The sequence below is a fragment of the Mastigoproctus giganteus genome, chromosome 8 (assembly GCF_048544385.1).
Source record: "Mastigoproctus giganteus isolate SK-2022 chromosome 8, ASM4854438v1, whole genome shotgun sequence".
Lineage (NCBI taxonomy): Eukaryota > Metazoa > Arthropoda > Arachnida > Uropygi > Thelyphonidae > Mastigoproctus > Mastigoproctus giganteus.
In genome coordinates this window covers 220597430-220614958 of record NC_143582.1, presented here as the reverse complement: position 1 = coordinate 220614958, position 17529 = coordinate 220597430, and the positions used below count along the sequence as shown (strand labels likewise).

Sequence of the window (17529 nt, the reverse complement as noted above, 5' to 3'; positions counted from 1 at the left end):
TTATATAGCATCAGCCGAAAAAAAAAAAACCCAAATGTTTGTCAAGTTCTGTCTTGAATCTATTTAAGCTATCAACTTCTACAATGACAGATGGAAGTTTGTTCCAGCAATCAACCACCTGCTGGCTAAAGGCAAACTTCTGCACATCTATCCTAAAACTGTATTTCCTCAATTTGAATTTATGCCCACTCAGACGATTATTCTGAGCAAGAGGAAGAATGCCATCAGTATTGAGCATGCTCAAACCATTCAAGGCTTTATAAACCTCAATCAGATCACCTCACAGGTGCCTAGTCTCCAGACACTGTAATTTGCAAACCTTAATCCTTTCTAATTTGTCAATGTTAAACTTCATTTGCCACCTCTCAGCCCATCTGCTCAACTTTTCTACATCCTGTTGCAGCAGGGTACTTTAGTGTGTCATTAGTGTCATTTACAACATTGCCAACCTTCATATCGTCTGCAAACTTGGACATTAAGCCTGATATACCATCATCAATATCATTTATAAATACAGAAAACAACAATGGACCCAACACTGAGCCCCGAGGGACTCCACTAATAATATTAGTCCACAAAGAGCAGTGTCCATTGATTACCACTCTCTGTCTTCCCCCACTCAACCATCCCTTTATCCATAGCAGCAATTTGCCTCCAATGCCACACTGCTCCAATTTGTGCAGCAGTCTTCCATGTGCAACAGTATCAAAGGCGTTTCTAAGGTCCAAATATATGATATCAAAGTTATTCTTTGCATCCAGTTCCTTTGTGACTACATAATAGTATGCAATCAAATTAGTCAGACAAGACTTCCCCTTAACAAACCCATGCTGTGTCCGAGCTATAACTGAAGTCTTGTCTAGATGATCCTGCAGTGCTTCTTTAACCAGTGCCTCCATTAATTTCCCTCGAAGAGAAGGTAAACTAACAGGTCTGTAATTACTTGTGTCTCCCTTTGATCCTCCTTTGTGGATTGGAGTCACATTTGCACATCTCCAATCCATGGGTACCTCCCCTAAGTCCAGGGAAGCCCTCGTGATTATGGCTAAGGGTTTGCTTACTTCCTTTGCCACCTCCTTTAATATAACTGGATAGATTCCATCCACCCCAGGTGCCTTTCTCATGTTTATCTTCAACAATTTTTCCTCCACTTTACTTTCAGTTCTTACAAGATTATCTAGCTTACTGCCAGAGTTGAATACACCTCTGGTTGAATACAGTTGAATACATTCCCTTCCCTGAATAACTCATGTGTGAATGTAGATGCAAAATATTCATTTAGATTCTTAGTTACCTGAGCAGGATCATCAACAGTTGAACCATCTATATCAAGTGGACCAATCTGATTCATCCCGTTCCTTCTAGAGTTTACATAAGTAAAGAACTCTTTGCTGTTTTTCTTTGCATCCTTTGCCAAAGATTTCTCTTAATCTGCCTTTGCCTGCCTAACCTCCTTTGTAACTTGGTTACAGACCAGCTTATATCTATCATAGGTTTCTGTGTCACATGTTAATTTATAAGTATCCCATGCATTTTTCTTCTCTGTCACATGTCTAATTAGTTCATCTGACATCCATTTAGGCCTAAATCTTGAACAATATTTCTCAGTTGGTATGAAAAGCCTAGTAGCTTCCAAGATTAATTCTTTGAATGCTTCCATTTTGAATTTGCTGTTGGCAACATCATCCGTTAGTCCCACTGTATAGAATTTAAATACTGTCTCGGACCTCCGTAGTAGTCTTCATGAAAGTAAAAACCATTCCCTTTACCCCTGATGGTAGTTACCTCTTTGAGTAAATCCCACTTCAGCACACTTCCACCTAGTGGCTCCTTTACCTGCAGATTCTTAATGCATGAAGAATCACTACTGATAATCAAATCAAGAGTATTACTCACTCTAGTTGCCTCCCGAACATGCTGCTGTTGAAAACAATCACCCAATAAATCCAAAAGAGCCTTGATAGTGTGGGAGTGACCAACCCACAAATTCCAGTCAATATCTGGGAAATTAAAATCCCCCATTATAAGACTCTCTGATTTACTGGCTCACTCAATTTCCCTGCACAGTTTCTTATTATATTTTTGTTTTTATGGCCTCATTTTAGGAAGGATGTAGAGTTGCTAGAACGAGTACAGAGAAGGGCAACAAGGTAGTTGAATGGAACAAAGGGTTGCTCTTATGAAGAAAGACTTAAGTTCTGCAAGTTGCTGCATGTGGAGAGTAGGCACCTGCAAGGTGATCTGATTGAGGTGTGTAAGGCCTTGAATGGGTTGAGCAAGCTGAATGCTGATGGGATTCTTCCTCTTGCTCAGACTAAGAACTTGAGGGAGAACAGTTTCAAATTGAGGAAAGATAGTTGTAGAATAGATGTGTGGAAATTTGCCTTTAGCCAGCTGGTAGTTGATTGGTGGAACAGGCTTCCATCTTTTGTTGTGGTAGCTAATAGCCTTAATAAATTTAAGGCTGAGCTGGACAGGCATTTGGAACGAATGGAGGAGTGAAATGGGAGGGTTTTTTTTTGGCTGATGTTGCATAAGCTTGCTTTCTTTCTTCGTATGCCTCTACTAATGCTAATGCTAATTAGAAAATTGTTTATAAGTATACCTACAAAAAATTTGTTCTGTTTAAAATTTAAACTAATTATTTTGAATGATGTTCAAAACAGACAGAAGATACAGTGAGTTACTGCAATTATATGCTAGTGGTGGTGGTGGGGAGATAGTTATGCATATTCACACATATGGAAGTATATTTTATTGCTCTTAGACTTGTTTACTTACTTAGACTTGTCATGAATTGCTTTAGGGAATAATATGAGCCACCGTTTTTATAAAAATTGCATTCTTTTGTTTCTGTTTGCGGAATCTGATTTGCAAGTGTAGGTTATTAATATTAATTATATCTTAATTACTTTTTTCACAAACAGATCCTGATACTATTCAGAATGTAACTCCTACTCCAGATTCTCACAATATCACTTTCCAATGGACTGTACCTAATGGTCGTTTAGACTCGTATATCATCCTCTACTCTGAAGTGAATGACCCAACCACTGAGAAGTCGCAACAAGTAAGAGAATATTTAGTTTTGAAATCTGCTTATAATCCAGTTTAGTGATATATATATATATATGTATATATTTTTTTTTTTTTTTTTTTTTTACTACTACTGTATTATGCCATATGCTATATTATTTATATTCATTATCTATTATTATTCAGTATTACTCTCTACTTTCATTTATTTTTGGTAACCATTGGATGTAGTTAAGTAGTTTAATCTGAATAATTCAATTAGCAAATGTGTGCATTTTATTAACCCACCCGTGATTGACCCTAAATCTCAGAAACCTAAATAATACTATAAACCAGTAAGTCTCTAGGTCGTTATGACATTTCTCCATTCTTAAGGCACCTAACAGACTTAACTCCTATTTTTGAGCTACCTTTATAAACTTTTTTTTAGGAAACTTTAATGATGAATAGAGGGGAGATATCAATATTTTGCTTCTCGTGAGATACCATCAGTATGTGGCATTTTTTCTTCCACAGAAATTTCCTTGTATCCAGCTAATTTCTAAGAAGTGGGAAACAAATTTTTTGTGATCCTTTTACCAGGCAGCTTTTATTATTGTGTATAGTGAATACACAATTAAATTTCAGTCTATAATGCCTCTATTAAAGAAAACTTATGAATTTCATTTTGACAGGAAATTAAATGATTAGGACACGAAGTGGACTCCTTGTATGTTCTACTTACTTAGTGAAATATACAGGGTGATTCACTACCAGTGTGACAAACTTGCAGGAGGTGTAGGGGGCACAAAGACGAATCGGAATCACATAGCATTGCAGGGTCCGAAATGCCTTCGTCATGCGTAGAGGATGTTGAACGGGAGGTTGCGTGAACAGCGATCCCGCTGGAAGTCAGCATTTGAGAACTGGTTCCCAAAGCAGTAGGATGGACGAGTATTCAAACGTTGAACTGGCCGACATGCACCTCGCGTATGGAGCTGCGGACTGTAATGGGTGCACCGCTCTGCGCTTGTACCAGGAACATTTGCAGGAACGGGCGTGCTCCTCATCATACAATTTTTGCACATGTGCACAGAAGGTTACGTGAGACTGGTTGTTTCACGAGAGGTACCATGAATCGAGAGTGAACGATGAGGAGAATGTCCTACGTCTTGCAGAAGGCAACCCGAGTAAGAGTACTTGAGCGATAGGCCAACGGTTGGGTATTTCCCAATCCACTGTATGGAGGATACTGTCAACAAACCAAATGAGTTCATACCATCTGCAATGCATCCAGTCATTGGAGCCTGCGGATTATCCACTCCAGAGGACTTTTGCTACTTGGTTTCTTCAACAGAAATGGTTCGCAAATGCTGACTTCCAGCGGGATCGCTGTTCACGCGACCTCCCGTTCAACGTCCTCTACCGCATGACGAAGGCATTTCGGACCCTGCAATGCTATGTGATTCCGATTCGTCTTTGTGCCCCTACATCTCCTGCAAGTTTGTCGCACTGGTAGTGAATCACCCTATATATGACAAAGTAGAAACTTTAATCCGGCAAGAAGTATATCATCAGAAACTTATTGCTTCTTAAATAAAACAGATTTAAAAATAAATGAACAATTTTTATATCTGAGAAAACAGAATCTGATCTCATATTTTCTTATTTATTTTTTAGTTTGCACATTCATTAAATGTACTCTGTGTGTGTTCATGTATATGTGTGGTAAAATGTTGCATCTTGAAAACATTAATTATGATTTATTTATTCTCTTTTAGGTACCTGTAAATGAAACAGATCCCAAAGAAACCATGAGTGTTATAATTAGTGATTTGAAGCCTGGAGAACTGTATTCGTTTAGTTTCTTTGCAGTTAGCCATAATCTACGCAGTGAAGGAACCAGAATAAGAGCAAGGGCAAGTGAGTAGAAACTTATGGTTTAGGGCAGATCCCCCAACCTTTTCAATAAAGTGAGAACCAAGTTGTTTTCTAGAACTGTTATTATTGGTAACTAGGTACTGTAGAGGAAACTGGATTGAGGTATATAAGATTTTCAGAGGAGGAAGTAAAATGACTCCAATACTGAGCCATAACTTGAATTTTGGGGAAAGAGGTTTAGCCTGGATTGCAGGAAGTTTTCTTTTAACCAGCAAATTTTTTAATTTTTTATTTATTTATTTTTTGGCTGGTGCACCCAAAGCCTTTGGCTTTCTTGCTGTGAATCCAAAGTAACCATGTTTGACTTTTCATGATTCTATTCAAGATAGAATTCTCCTGTGTTATTCTAAGATAAAAGTAGTCTATTCTAAGGAAAAAAGTAATGATTTCATGACTTTTCTTAATAATAATAATAATATTATTATTATATAATAATTTCTTAAACATACAATTTTAAAATTGCCAAAAGTTTTTATTTTATTTATTTTTTGCACTATTGAATAATTTACACCTGATTTTAATGTAATTAATTTAATATTTATTGTAATTTTAGTATTAGCTATATGTTGTAAGGAAGACCTGGGTGTTTGATGCACCATCAAAAGAAAAAATAATAATAATAAAATAATTAATTAATAATTAAATAATTTTTTATCCTATAACTATACTAATAGATATACTGGAGGTGTGCAAATGTATCACCAATTCACAAAGGGGGTTCAAAAGGTGACACAAGTAACTACAGACCAGTTAGTTTAACTTGTGTTCCTAATAATAATAAAATAAATTACCTATTTGACTCCCTCCTCATGGAGATATTTATCCAGTGACCTCTGAATTTCCCAAACCCTGTTACCTCACTCATGGAGGTAACATATTCCAGTAATTAATAACTTGCTGGCTAAAAAAACTTTTATCCAGTCTAAACCTTCCCCCATAATTTGATTTATATTCCTTAGTTCTGGAATCATTTATAATGGTGAAAATTCCACCTTCATTCATTTAACTTTCATCTAATGTGCCTAGTTTCCAAACTAACGTGCCTAGTTTCCAAACTCTGTAGATCACTTATAAAAAGTAATAATTTACAACCAATAATAATTTTGCATACTAGTAGTGTCCATTTAGATTTTGTCAGTTTTATTCTTAATTAGTGAATGGGAAGGGAACTTTTGCATGAATATCTTTACCACTTGCTTTGGTTCTCATCCATTTGAGTTTAAGCATACCTTATTAAGCATATTGAGTGTTAAGGTTTCAATAAGAGATTAGTTTTAGCTATGCCATTAATGTTAATAATGATTATTTATTTCTAAAAAAATTGAATTTTTTTTAAACTTTATTTTACAAATTAAAATAATAATGCTTTATATTATGTTCTGTTACAGTACCTGTGATTGACTCTGTAATCAATGTAGTAATAAACAAAAATGACACCAGGACACTTGGGATTAAATATACCCCAACCCCTAAAAGAAATGTAGAATTTGATCGATATAGGTTCCAGCTCAGTGATCCATTGGTTTTGGCTCAAGAAAAATTGCAAAATGACACAAACAGATTAGTGATATTTGACAACTTAATACCAGGAAGACTGTATAACATCAGTATTTGGACTGTGAGTGGAGGTGTTAGCAGTGCTCCAATTTACAGGCTGGCAAGACTTTGTAAGTAATACAAATTATCGTAAATTTTATGGTTCAAGTGTAATATCTATAAAATAAATTTTTTACACTTATAATCTTATTCAAAGCTTTTTTTGTATTAAGCCATTTATGTATGAGATGTTTTTTCATTCAGGTTTCCTTTTTTCTATTGCAGATCCCGATCCTATTACTAAAATGACAGCCTTAACTGTGACAGACATTGAAATAACTCTAAGTTGGGAGCCACCTCAAGGTGATAAAGACTTTTTTGAAGTTCAATATCAGAATCATGAAGGCAGACTAGTGAAAAATATTACTGCTAATGAGCATATTTCCTACAGTGGCCTTAGACCTCATCACAATTATACCTTTCTGATTACCGTACTCAGTGGTTTTGGTACAGATACCTTGCTTAGAAGTAGTCCTCTTTCTCAAACTTTTCGGACTCTGGAATCAGGTAAGGATATGAACCTGTTTGTACAAAGATACATTGTCAGGAACCACTTTTTGTTCAGTGATTATAAATTTACAGGTTCCATGGGAGTGATACAGTAAACTTTTATTTACTTCACAAATAAATTCTCTAAAGAATTTAAATTCAATGAAACTGCACAATGAGTTCATGCAAAGAATCAGTTTAAGTTAAAAAAAAAAAAAAAAAAAAAAAAAAACGTTTTGATTATAAACTGGCCAGCCCCTAAGTTATCTTGTATATTCAGGTTCAACAGTATGGTTTTGTATATCACCATTGGCTGTCATGCCCAAGTTTTACAAAATCTATAATAGCATAACAGTATATGGGATACGTTTTTAGGATGTTACTGTTTATTGAATATCTTATATCAAGCCCGAGTAACCAAAATTGCATAGTGGGCCATCTTTGAAAACAAAATGATCATTCAAGGAAAGTAAAATATTGATTTTTGTTTTCTTTTTTTTTTGTATTGACTTATTTTACCAATATATCTTACTGTCTGTTTACTAGTAACTCTCAACTGATTTTCCAAATGGTTAATTTGAAAAATCAATTGAGAAGTTTACAAGCAAGTTTAAATTCAGTTTTATCAACTGAATTTTATAAGAAATAAAATGTTTAATATTTTTATTTGATTAATCAGCATCGCAATTTATAATACAAATTAAATACAATAAAAATTTGCTCATAAACTGTTAGTTCTATCACCCTCAGAAAAACTCTGTGGGCTACAAAAGGCTCATGAGTTGTCCATGCTTAGATCAATGATTAAGTTATGTTTAGTATTTTTGTATTTAAGTATGTACTTATGTGCACACTGAACTTTTAATTTTGTGTATAGTTCCAGGAAGGGTCAGCTTCTTTAGAAAAGAACATGTGAAACCAAGTCAGATCACATTTACATGGTCTTTGCCTGCCAGTGAACAAAATGGAGTTCTCACAGGGTTTAAAATTACCTATTATGTGAAGGTAATTAATTATTTATTCTTTCTAATACATCTTATTTTATGTTTATGCATCATATTCACCATATTTTATGTTATCTAATTTTAAAACTATAAAGGTTTTAGCATTAGCATTAGTAGAGGCATATGATGCAAGAAAGCAAGCTTATTCAGCATCAGCCAAAAAAAAAAAAAAAAAAAAAACCCTCTCCCATTTCACCCCTCCGTTCGTTCGAAATACCTGTCCAGTTGAGCTTTAAATTTGTTTAGGCTATCAACTTCAACAACAAGTGATGGAAGTCGGTTCCACCAACCAACCACCCGCTGGCCAAAGGCAAATTTCCGCACATCTATCCGACATCCGTCCTTCCTCAATTTGAATTTATGCCCTCTGAGGTGATTATTCTGAGAAAGATGAAGAATCCCATTGGCATTGAGCATGCTCAAACCATTCAAAGCCTTATACACCTCTATCAGATCACCTCGCCGGTGCCTAGTCTCCAGACTCTGTAATTTGCAAAACTTAAGCCTTTCTTCGTAAGAGCAACCCTTTGTTCCATTTACTAATCTTGTTGCCCTTCTCTGTACCCGTTCCAGCAGCTCTACATCCTTCTTGAAATGAGGCCTCCAGACCTGTATACAGTACTCAAGATGTGGCCTAACCATTGCCTTATACAAGGGAATAATCACCTCCTTATCCCTGCTAGAAAAATTCCTGTATATCATTGACAAGACACCATGAGCTACTCTTGCAGCTCGTCTGCACTGCTCAGAGAACTTCATATCTGCCTGCACAATTACCCCCAGGTCCTTTTCATTCTCCACCACTGTCAGTGTAGTACCGCAGAGTTGATACATTGCTCTGGGGTTACTGTTACCCATATGTAGTACTTTACATTTGTCAATGTTAAACTTCATTTGCCACCTCTCAGCCCATCTGTTCAACCTTTCCAGATCCTGTTGCAGCAGCATAGCGTCAGTAGTGTCCTTAACGACCCTGCCAACCTTTGTATCATCTGCAAACTTAGACATTAAACTTGATATCCCATCATCAATATCATTCATAAACACCGAAAACAACAATGGACCCAACACTGAACCTTGAGGAACTCCACTAATAACATTAGTCCACGTTGAGCAGTGTCCATTGATTACCACTCTCTGTCTTCTGCCACTCAACCATCCCCTTATCCATAGCAGCAATTTGCCTCCAATGCCACACTGCTCCAATTTGTGCAGCAGTCTTCCATGTGCAACAGTATCAAAAGCCTTTCTAAGATCCAAATATATAATATCAAAGTTATTCCCTGCATCCAGTTCTTTTGTGACTACATCATAGTATCCAATCAAATTGGTCAGGCAAGACCTGCCCTTAACAAAACCATGCTGCGTCTGAGCTATAACTGAATTCTTGTCTAGATGATCCTGCAGTGCTTCTTTAACCAGTGCCTCCATTAATTTACCTGGAACAGAAGTTAAACTAACAGGTCTATAATTACTTGTGTCAGCCTTTGATCCTCCTTTGTGAATTGGGGTTACATTTGCACATCTCCAGTCTATGGGTACCTCCCCTGAGTCCAAAGAAGCTCTCATAATTATGGCTAGGGGTTTGCATACTTCCTTTGCTGCCTCCTTTAATATAACTGGATAGATCCCATCCACCCCAGGTGCCTTTTTTATGTTTATCCTCAACAATCTCTCCTCCACTTTCCTCTCAGTTATTACAAAATCATCCAGCTCACTGCCAATGTTTACTTTACCTACATCATTCTCCTTCCTGAATAACTCCTCATGCGTGAATGTAGATGCAAAATACTCGTTTAGATTGTTAGCCACCTGAGCAGGATCCTCAACTGTTGAACCATCAATATCCAGTGGACCAATCTGATTCATCCCTTTCCTTCTCGAGTTCAAGTATGTAAAGAACTCCTTTCTGTTTTTCTTTGCATCCTTTGCCAAGGATTTTTCGTAGTCTGCCTTTGCCTGCCTAATCTCCTTTGTGACTTGGTTACAGACCAACTTATATCTATCATAGGCTTCCATGTCACCCATTAATTTGTATGTATCCCATGCATTTTTCTTCTCTGCCACATGTCTCATTAGTCCATCTGACAACCATTTAGGCCTAAACCTTGAACAATATTTCTTAGTTGGTATGTAAAGCCTGGTAGCCACCAAGATTAGTTCCTTGAATGCTTCCCATTTTGAGTTTGCTGTTGGTAACATCATCAGTTGGTCCCACTGTATAGAATTTAAATACTGTCTCAGACCATCATAGTCGCCTTTACGAAAACAAAAACCCTTCCCTTTACCTCTGATGGTAGTTACCTCCTTGAGTAAATCCCACTTTTCATATGTTTAATGAAAGGCACACCACAGAAAATAATAATTAATGAAAACAGTAACTCCATGTTTTAAAATCAAGAATTTATTTACTGACTCTATGCAGTATTCTAGAAACCCTACATCCAGACCATTCAATATATACTGAACTAATTGTTTATTTACATCATCTGTAACAGGATAAAGATAAAGGATAAAAGTTACTTATTTTTATCCTTTTCATAGCAAACACATATTTATATAGTGTTTGTTGGTTGCTTAAAAATTATGCAAGACAAAATTTATAATGTACTGATAAAAGTTAAGAAAATAGTATTCTCAATCAAACTATAATAATTTTTTTTTTTTTTTTTTTTTTTTTTTGTTTAGGGTTCATTACATGCTTCACAAAGAACAGAAAACTTCAAATCAGATGATTTTCAAGGTACAATAATCAATCTTATACCTGGAAAAACATATATATTTGAGGTAAGTTGTATTTATGATTACCTTAGCATTTATTTTGGCTTAACTTTATAATTTCAGTTCCGGGGTACTTAAACTAATCAAAGAAACGTTTTTATGTATCCTTTCTTCTACAAGACTGCATAACCCAGCGAATCTTCTCATGTTGGAACAATGGAAGTTATGATGATTTAAATGAACGAAAGTTAAACTTGGTGCAACTAACTTAAACAACTTTTAAGGGTTGCATTAGGCATCCTTGCAATAGTACAAGAATACTTAGTATTAGTTTTTACAGCATTGATCAGAGTGCTGCTAATAAAATGAGTGTATCATCCAGAAATATGAGGCCTATTCAAAAAGTATCCAGGCTACTATGATTAAGTGACAGTAAGCATACTTATGGGTTGGGAGAGTTAATCCACTTTTGAAATAGTATCCCTAATGAAATAGTCAAAGAAAAATCATTGGACTAATGCAATTAGCCCAATGATTTTTCTTTGACTATTTCACTAGGGATACTATTTCAAAAGCTGAGCTGTTGTATTACTTTTTATTGACCATGCATCATCAAATTGATGTCATATCGGGATTCTTTTCAGTATACAAAACAAACAATCACGTGGAGCCATGTCTGGCGAATATAGGGGTTGTTGGATTGCATACAAATAGTGAAGAAAGTGAAGGAACATTATTGTGATGAAGTAAACAGTCTTTGGAATTCCAATTTTATCTCAAAAAGCATCACAAAGGCATCTCAGAACTTCAGCATAGAACTCTTTGTTAATTTTTTTTTAAAGAAGACTCCAAACACGAAAGGTATTACCTATAGTACTTAGTACCATGTGTGGTTTGAAAGTTGAGAAGATGAAGATGAGAAGTGAAGGCAGTCACAATATGAGATATAACCAAAACGATGCCAATTTAATTAATTAATTTAACTACTTTGGTAGATAGCTATGTTAAAATGAAGCATTTGCACTAACCTACATATTAGTCATATTTCTGTGGACTATAATTTTCAGGAAACACATGTGAAGGGAAGTTGTTCTGGAAAACAGAAGTTGAAGACATAAATGAGGAAGAAGAAAAGTTGGTTCTGTGAGTTTGAATTTGGACAGCAAGAGGGTGCTGGCTGGTTTGGAAGAGAGGGGAATTTATAGAAGCCAATTCTGAAGAACTGTGCCCATGGAAGTATCTATAGAAAGGCATGCAGCAAAAACAGAAAATCTATGAGACAGAGGATGGAGTGACTTTGCAACAGATGGGCATTATTAACATAACTGCCTTCTTTTAAATGGAGTCTAGAAGCAAGAGGAAAGTTGTGGAGGTACCACTCCAGATGTGGGAACAATATGTCATGGTAGGGCCAATTTGAGATTGAGATTGGTACAGAGTGAGTATTAGCATTAGCCAATATAGTGCAAGGAAGCTACAGGCTTTTGCTCCACCGGCAAAAAAAAAAAGAAGTAGATAAGAAAATACAAATTATGTGCTTCCCTCCTCACATAGGTAACTATCCAATTGACCTCTGAATTTCTTCAACCCATCAGCCTTAGCTGACAGTTTGAAGAAATTCAAAGATCAGCTAGATAGTTACCTATGTGAATTACCTTAGCTTGCAAAGGCAACTTGTTCCAGTAATCAACAACTTGTTGGCTACAAAAAAAAATTTCCTACAATCTAATCTAAACCTCTTGTAATTTGAAATTATGGCCCTTAGTTCTGAAATTCTTTATAAAAGTGAAAATTCCACCTTCATTTGTTTTATTAACCCCTCTCAGAGCCTTGTAACCCTCAATCAGATCCTCTCTAAGGTGCCTGGTTGCCCTTTTGCCAGTCTCACCATCTGAGTTGCCCTTCTTTTGAAACCTCCCGAGAAGCTCAATTTCTTTTTTTCAGTTGAGGTTCTCCACACTTGGACACAATATTCCAAACATGGTCTTACAATTTCCTTATACCGTGGGATTATGACCTCCCTATCTCTACAGGATATTGTTCGATAAATCATCAATAAGACACCATGGGCTTTCCTGGCTGCCTTCTTACACTGCTCAGAAAACTTTATATTGGCCCATATCATAACTCTCAGATGAATGACAAGATACTCTTCTTTCAAAGAAATACAGAACTTGTATAGGGGCAGATCAGTAAATCTACTCTTGAATGTACAATCAGACTGCAGCTCACAAAGTTTTCTCTTCTCTCAAAGTCAAGTTCTCAGACTGAGCACAAGATTCTGAGAGAGGGTCTCTCACCCAGTCATACACTTGTGTTGAAGGTGAGGGAAATACTGTTAAATTTTTTTTTCTGCACTTCTTCCAGGTGGTTTCAATAAGACTTGAGACTTGCTGATATCCTTCCTCACTCAAGCCCAAACAGCAGTGGAAAGTGGCACCTCCGTAGCCAGGGTTCGTAACCGGGGTTCGAGCCCGTGCCCACCAAATACGGAGGATGCGGAAAGGTCAGGGAATGACCACCGCATATCCCCGGAGCAATATGGCCTTAGTTGCTAATGCTCCTAAAAACCAAATAACAAACAAACAACTGGGGTTCGAGCCCGTGCCCACCAAATACAGAGGATGTGGAAAGGTCAGGGAATGACCACCACATATCCCCAGAGCAATATGGCCTTAGTTGCTAATGCTCCTAAAAACCCAATAACAATAGCAGTGGAAACATTTCGCACTTTCCTGTCAGTGGACAAAATGGATTTCTCACAGGTTTTAAATCATGTTCTCACATGATTTTTCCAAAGATTCAGTTTCCTTTTAAATCCAAAAATCTTGTCACTTGAAGTCAAAACATTTTCTCCAAGGTCTTGCAGAGATTTGTTCAGCTGGTTCATGTGATTTTGTTGAGTGCTTTGAAGATGAAGAACTCAGCAAAATCTGGCCTACTGTTTTCTTGAAAGTACTCTACAATTCACCTTTCAGCTCAGTCACCCTGTTGAGAATGCTTCCTCTACTAAGCTACCAGGTTTTCACACAGTTTTTTAAACATTCGCAGGTGAACTAGTCTTTGTTTAATAAAGTTAACCATTTTTGTAGCATCATCCAGAACTTTTTTTCATTTAATCTCCAAGAGTTTTTGACAATGTCAGGATTTTCTTTTTTTGCAAGAGAGGCAAAACCTCTCATGGTTTTGCCTCTCTCTCTCACGCAAGACAGGCAAAACCATTGATGGGGCACCATCAGTACAAATGCCAACACAGTTCCTACAAGCCTTTTGTTTCCAGATATGAAGGCAAAACATTAAATATATCTTGGCCTTTGCTTGTTTCAGGCAGCTCTTTGCAGCAGAAAAAATTTTCTTGAATTTCACCATCATTTATAAATGCTACAGCATGACATTTATTGGTGAAATCTGTTGACTCATCAACCTGCATAAAGAGCTGTTGTTTTTCAGTTTATTACACAAACCTCTTCAACGTCATGTGACATGTCATCAATATGTTGACTTATCATGCTGTTTGACAGTGGAACCTTTTCAATTTCTCGTACTGCATCTTGTCCTAGCATTTTACTCACTATAATTTTACATGCTGGCGTTATTAGGTTCTTACCAACTGTGTGACTTTTCCTTTTCTGGGCAATAAGTTCTGTTTCTAAATAACTTGCTTCCTGAGCCTTTTCACTGATTGTGACATTTTTTTAACAAAAACTTTACTCTGTTTGTTTTGAGATTCCAATAGCCATTTAAAATAATCAGCACCTTTACTTGTCAGATGGCTGTGATTTGTAATTGTGTCTTTTCACTTTTGCTGGAGCCATTGCTGCATTTGTAAGTTTGAATCAGATGATGCACAATGGAACAGGACAACTTTGATTACCAGCCAGTGTAAAACCCATTGATAAGTAGCTTTCATTGCAAAGATGGACTTTTTTTGTCCCTTTTGTGCAGTGAAATGGCTCAGAAGATTGTAATTCTTCATCACTAACCTTGTCAAAATTGTCCGTAGGCCCAGAATCCTCCTCTTCCATCTCACACCTCGTCTTCAAAAATTGCCACATTGGACCATCAGACAAGTTTGTAAAACACAAACACTAATCAAACATAAAACAAAAGGGCATAATAAATAACTAAATAACTAAACAAAAAATACAAAAAAATTCACAATACAATTCACATACGATTCTAACGTACACATTCCACATTTTTGATCGTTAACAACAACAGCAGTTGGGGAGGTAATTCAGGTGGGAGAGGCAGATGTTATCAGCCTACCATCCATCCCTCTGTGCAATACAGCACTCACCAATTACCAATGGCCTCCCCTTATCTCATGTCAAAAATTGAGAATGAATTCAACCAAATGAACATGGGCCTACTGCACACTGCCATACAGGGCTGCTTGGTCACTGTCCATCATTGTGAGTGGTAGCATCATGCAGCATGTGAAGTTTAAAAAACGATTTTTTTTTTTTTTTTTTTTTTTTAATCAATCACGAATAAACACAGTACATCACAAGAAATTTCAAATAATGAAAATAACATTGAAATATATTGAAAATTCAAATAATATTGATATGCCATTCTACTTTTGCACACAAAACAGTTTTATAACTGTGGTTGTGGAACTTCACCAGAACTGAATTTACTTGCTTATAGGTTAAGAAACATTTATCCATGTATGAAACTTTTCTGAAAGAATTAATCTAGATTTACATAAAACACCTCTAATTTTTAATCCAGATTGAGGCACACACCAAAGTGGGACCCGGAAGTAAAGCATCTTGGGAAGAAACTATGCCTATTGAGGGTGAGTAAGGTTTTTTTAATGTGTAATAAAGTAGTTGTTCCATAGCATAAATATAACAGATATTGTAATTAATTTCTATTATAAATTTAGTTACATACTCTGTCAACTAAGACAAGATAACTAATCTTGGCTGGCAAGGCATGCAGCCATAAAGTGGTGTAGAGTCCGTAAAGTCCTCACAAAGATCATGTTTTGTACTTGCTATTCTGACACACACACACACACACACACACACACACACACACACATATAAATTACTCATTTTATTCATTACTATTGAGGAAAGTTCACAGAGTGGAATTTCAACATATGGCCATTTGTGGCACATTCCTATATTAAATTAATTTTTTTTTTCAATCATTTTAGTGTTTAGTAAGAGAACCCAAGGCCATGGGACTGTCAGAGGAATCTTATGCTCTATAGAATTACAATAAAATTTCAGAGAACCAGTAATTTATCACAGGAAACATGAGATGACTTCAAATCGGGTTCACTGTCCAAAGTCATAAATGATTAGCACTTCATACCATGGTTATGTTCAAAATTAATTAGTTTGAGCAATTAGTTTATTTACAATACTCTTAAATAATGTAAAGATTCTTTAACACTTGAGTTTGGAAACATAGGATATAAATTTAACCTATAAAATATTCATATACCTACCATTTAATGTCATATTGCATAACTTTTATTTAGTGCTGAAATTCATGTAAAAAAAAAACCTCAGTTTTTGTCATTTATCACTCAGAATTGATGTTGCCTTACTCTTTGCAAAGTCAAAACTGGCTTTAAAAATAGTTCCTTAACAATTTATATTTTAATTCAAGCAAAATATCATCAAAATATGAAATGTACATGTAAAACATTTTAGAACCAAAATAATTTTGGATCTTAACTTGTGTACATATATATTTGCAAAATAATTCTGCTTTTTTTATATAATATCATTTTTTTAAACAAATAGCTCCTCCCCTGCCCTCAAGCAGTGTGTTTCCTATTGAAACTGGTCATACATCAACCACCTTGAGGGTGATGTTTAGAAAGAATTACTTCTCCAGTGGTAATGGTCAGATTACTGCTTATACATTGATTGTTGCTGAAGATGACACAAAAGATTCAGATGTTCTAAATCTTCCATCTTGGAGGGATGTTCAAGTTTATTCATCATGGCCACCCTATCAGGTATCTCAAAGCCTTTTATTTTAATATTTGTTAATCAGATTGAAATTACAGGTTAACACTATGATTTTTTTCATCTCAATGTACTAAATATATATTATTCATAGGACTATGGTTCTAATTGAATTGTAAATAAAAATATGCCATCAGAAAGAATTAAAATCCTAATCATTATAAAATGGAGTAAATAATCTGCATAATTTTTTTTTTCTAAAACTCTTTTTATTTACAGACCACAGATCCTTACTATCCTTTCAATGGTACACTGACAGAAGAATTTGTAATTGGTTCTGAGCAGTGTAAAGGTACAAAAAGATACTGCAATGGTCCACTAAAAGCAGGGTCAAAGTATAGAGTAAAGCTTCGTGCCTTCACTTCTCCAAATAAATACACAGATACTGTGTATTCTCACCCAATGAAAACAGGTATGTTGTTGTTGACTGATATTTATTAATAATAATGATTTTAATATTTTTTATGATACTGCCTGGAGGTTGCATCCCAGTTCCAGATTTTCTAATGCTCTGCTTGGGAAGTATTTTCCTAAATATCTGCTATCTCTAAACTATGATTTTTAAAATATACACTGTGAGCATAGGTGCTTGTATTAAACTTGAGGAATTTTTGTTTTTCATTAAAAATTATAGAAAAGTGCAAGTTTTTGATGCATTGTCAGGGAAAATGATGAAAACTTAATTTTTAGGTTATGGTAGCAGAATGGCTGAAAAGGACTTAATCACCTTTTCTTAATAGAACAACCGTATTCTACAACCGTATTTT

General features: G+C 35.7%; 1 protein-coding gene across 2 annotated transcripts in view; it reads left to right on the top strand.

Annotated features, from left to right (window-relative positions):
• The window catches only part of LOC150082339 (tyrosine-protein phosphatase 10D-like), a 179698-nt gene that overhangs the window by 130700 nt on the left and 31469 nt on the right, over positions 1 to 17529 (top strand). For both annotated transcript variants that reach the window (XM_090379228.1, XM_090379229.1), the window contains exons 11-19: positions 2928 to 3070; positions 4797 to 4938; positions 6345 to 6623; positions 6778 to 7059; positions 7919 to 8046; positions 10734 to 10832; positions 15504 to 15570; positions 16535 to 16752; positions 16982 to 17174. In XM_090379228.1, the coding sequence (XP_090235354.1) occupies positions 2928 to 3070; positions 4797 to 4938; positions 6345 to 6623; positions 6778 to 7059; positions 7919 to 8046; positions 10734 to 10832; positions 15504 to 15570; positions 16535 to 16752; positions 16982 to 17174 (1551 nt within the window). The remainder of the gene's footprint in view (positions 1 to 2927; positions 3071 to 4796; positions 4939 to 6344; positions 6624 to 6777; positions 7060 to 7918; positions 8047 to 10733; positions 10833 to 15503; positions 15571 to 16534; positions 16753 to 16981; positions 17175 to 17529) is intronic.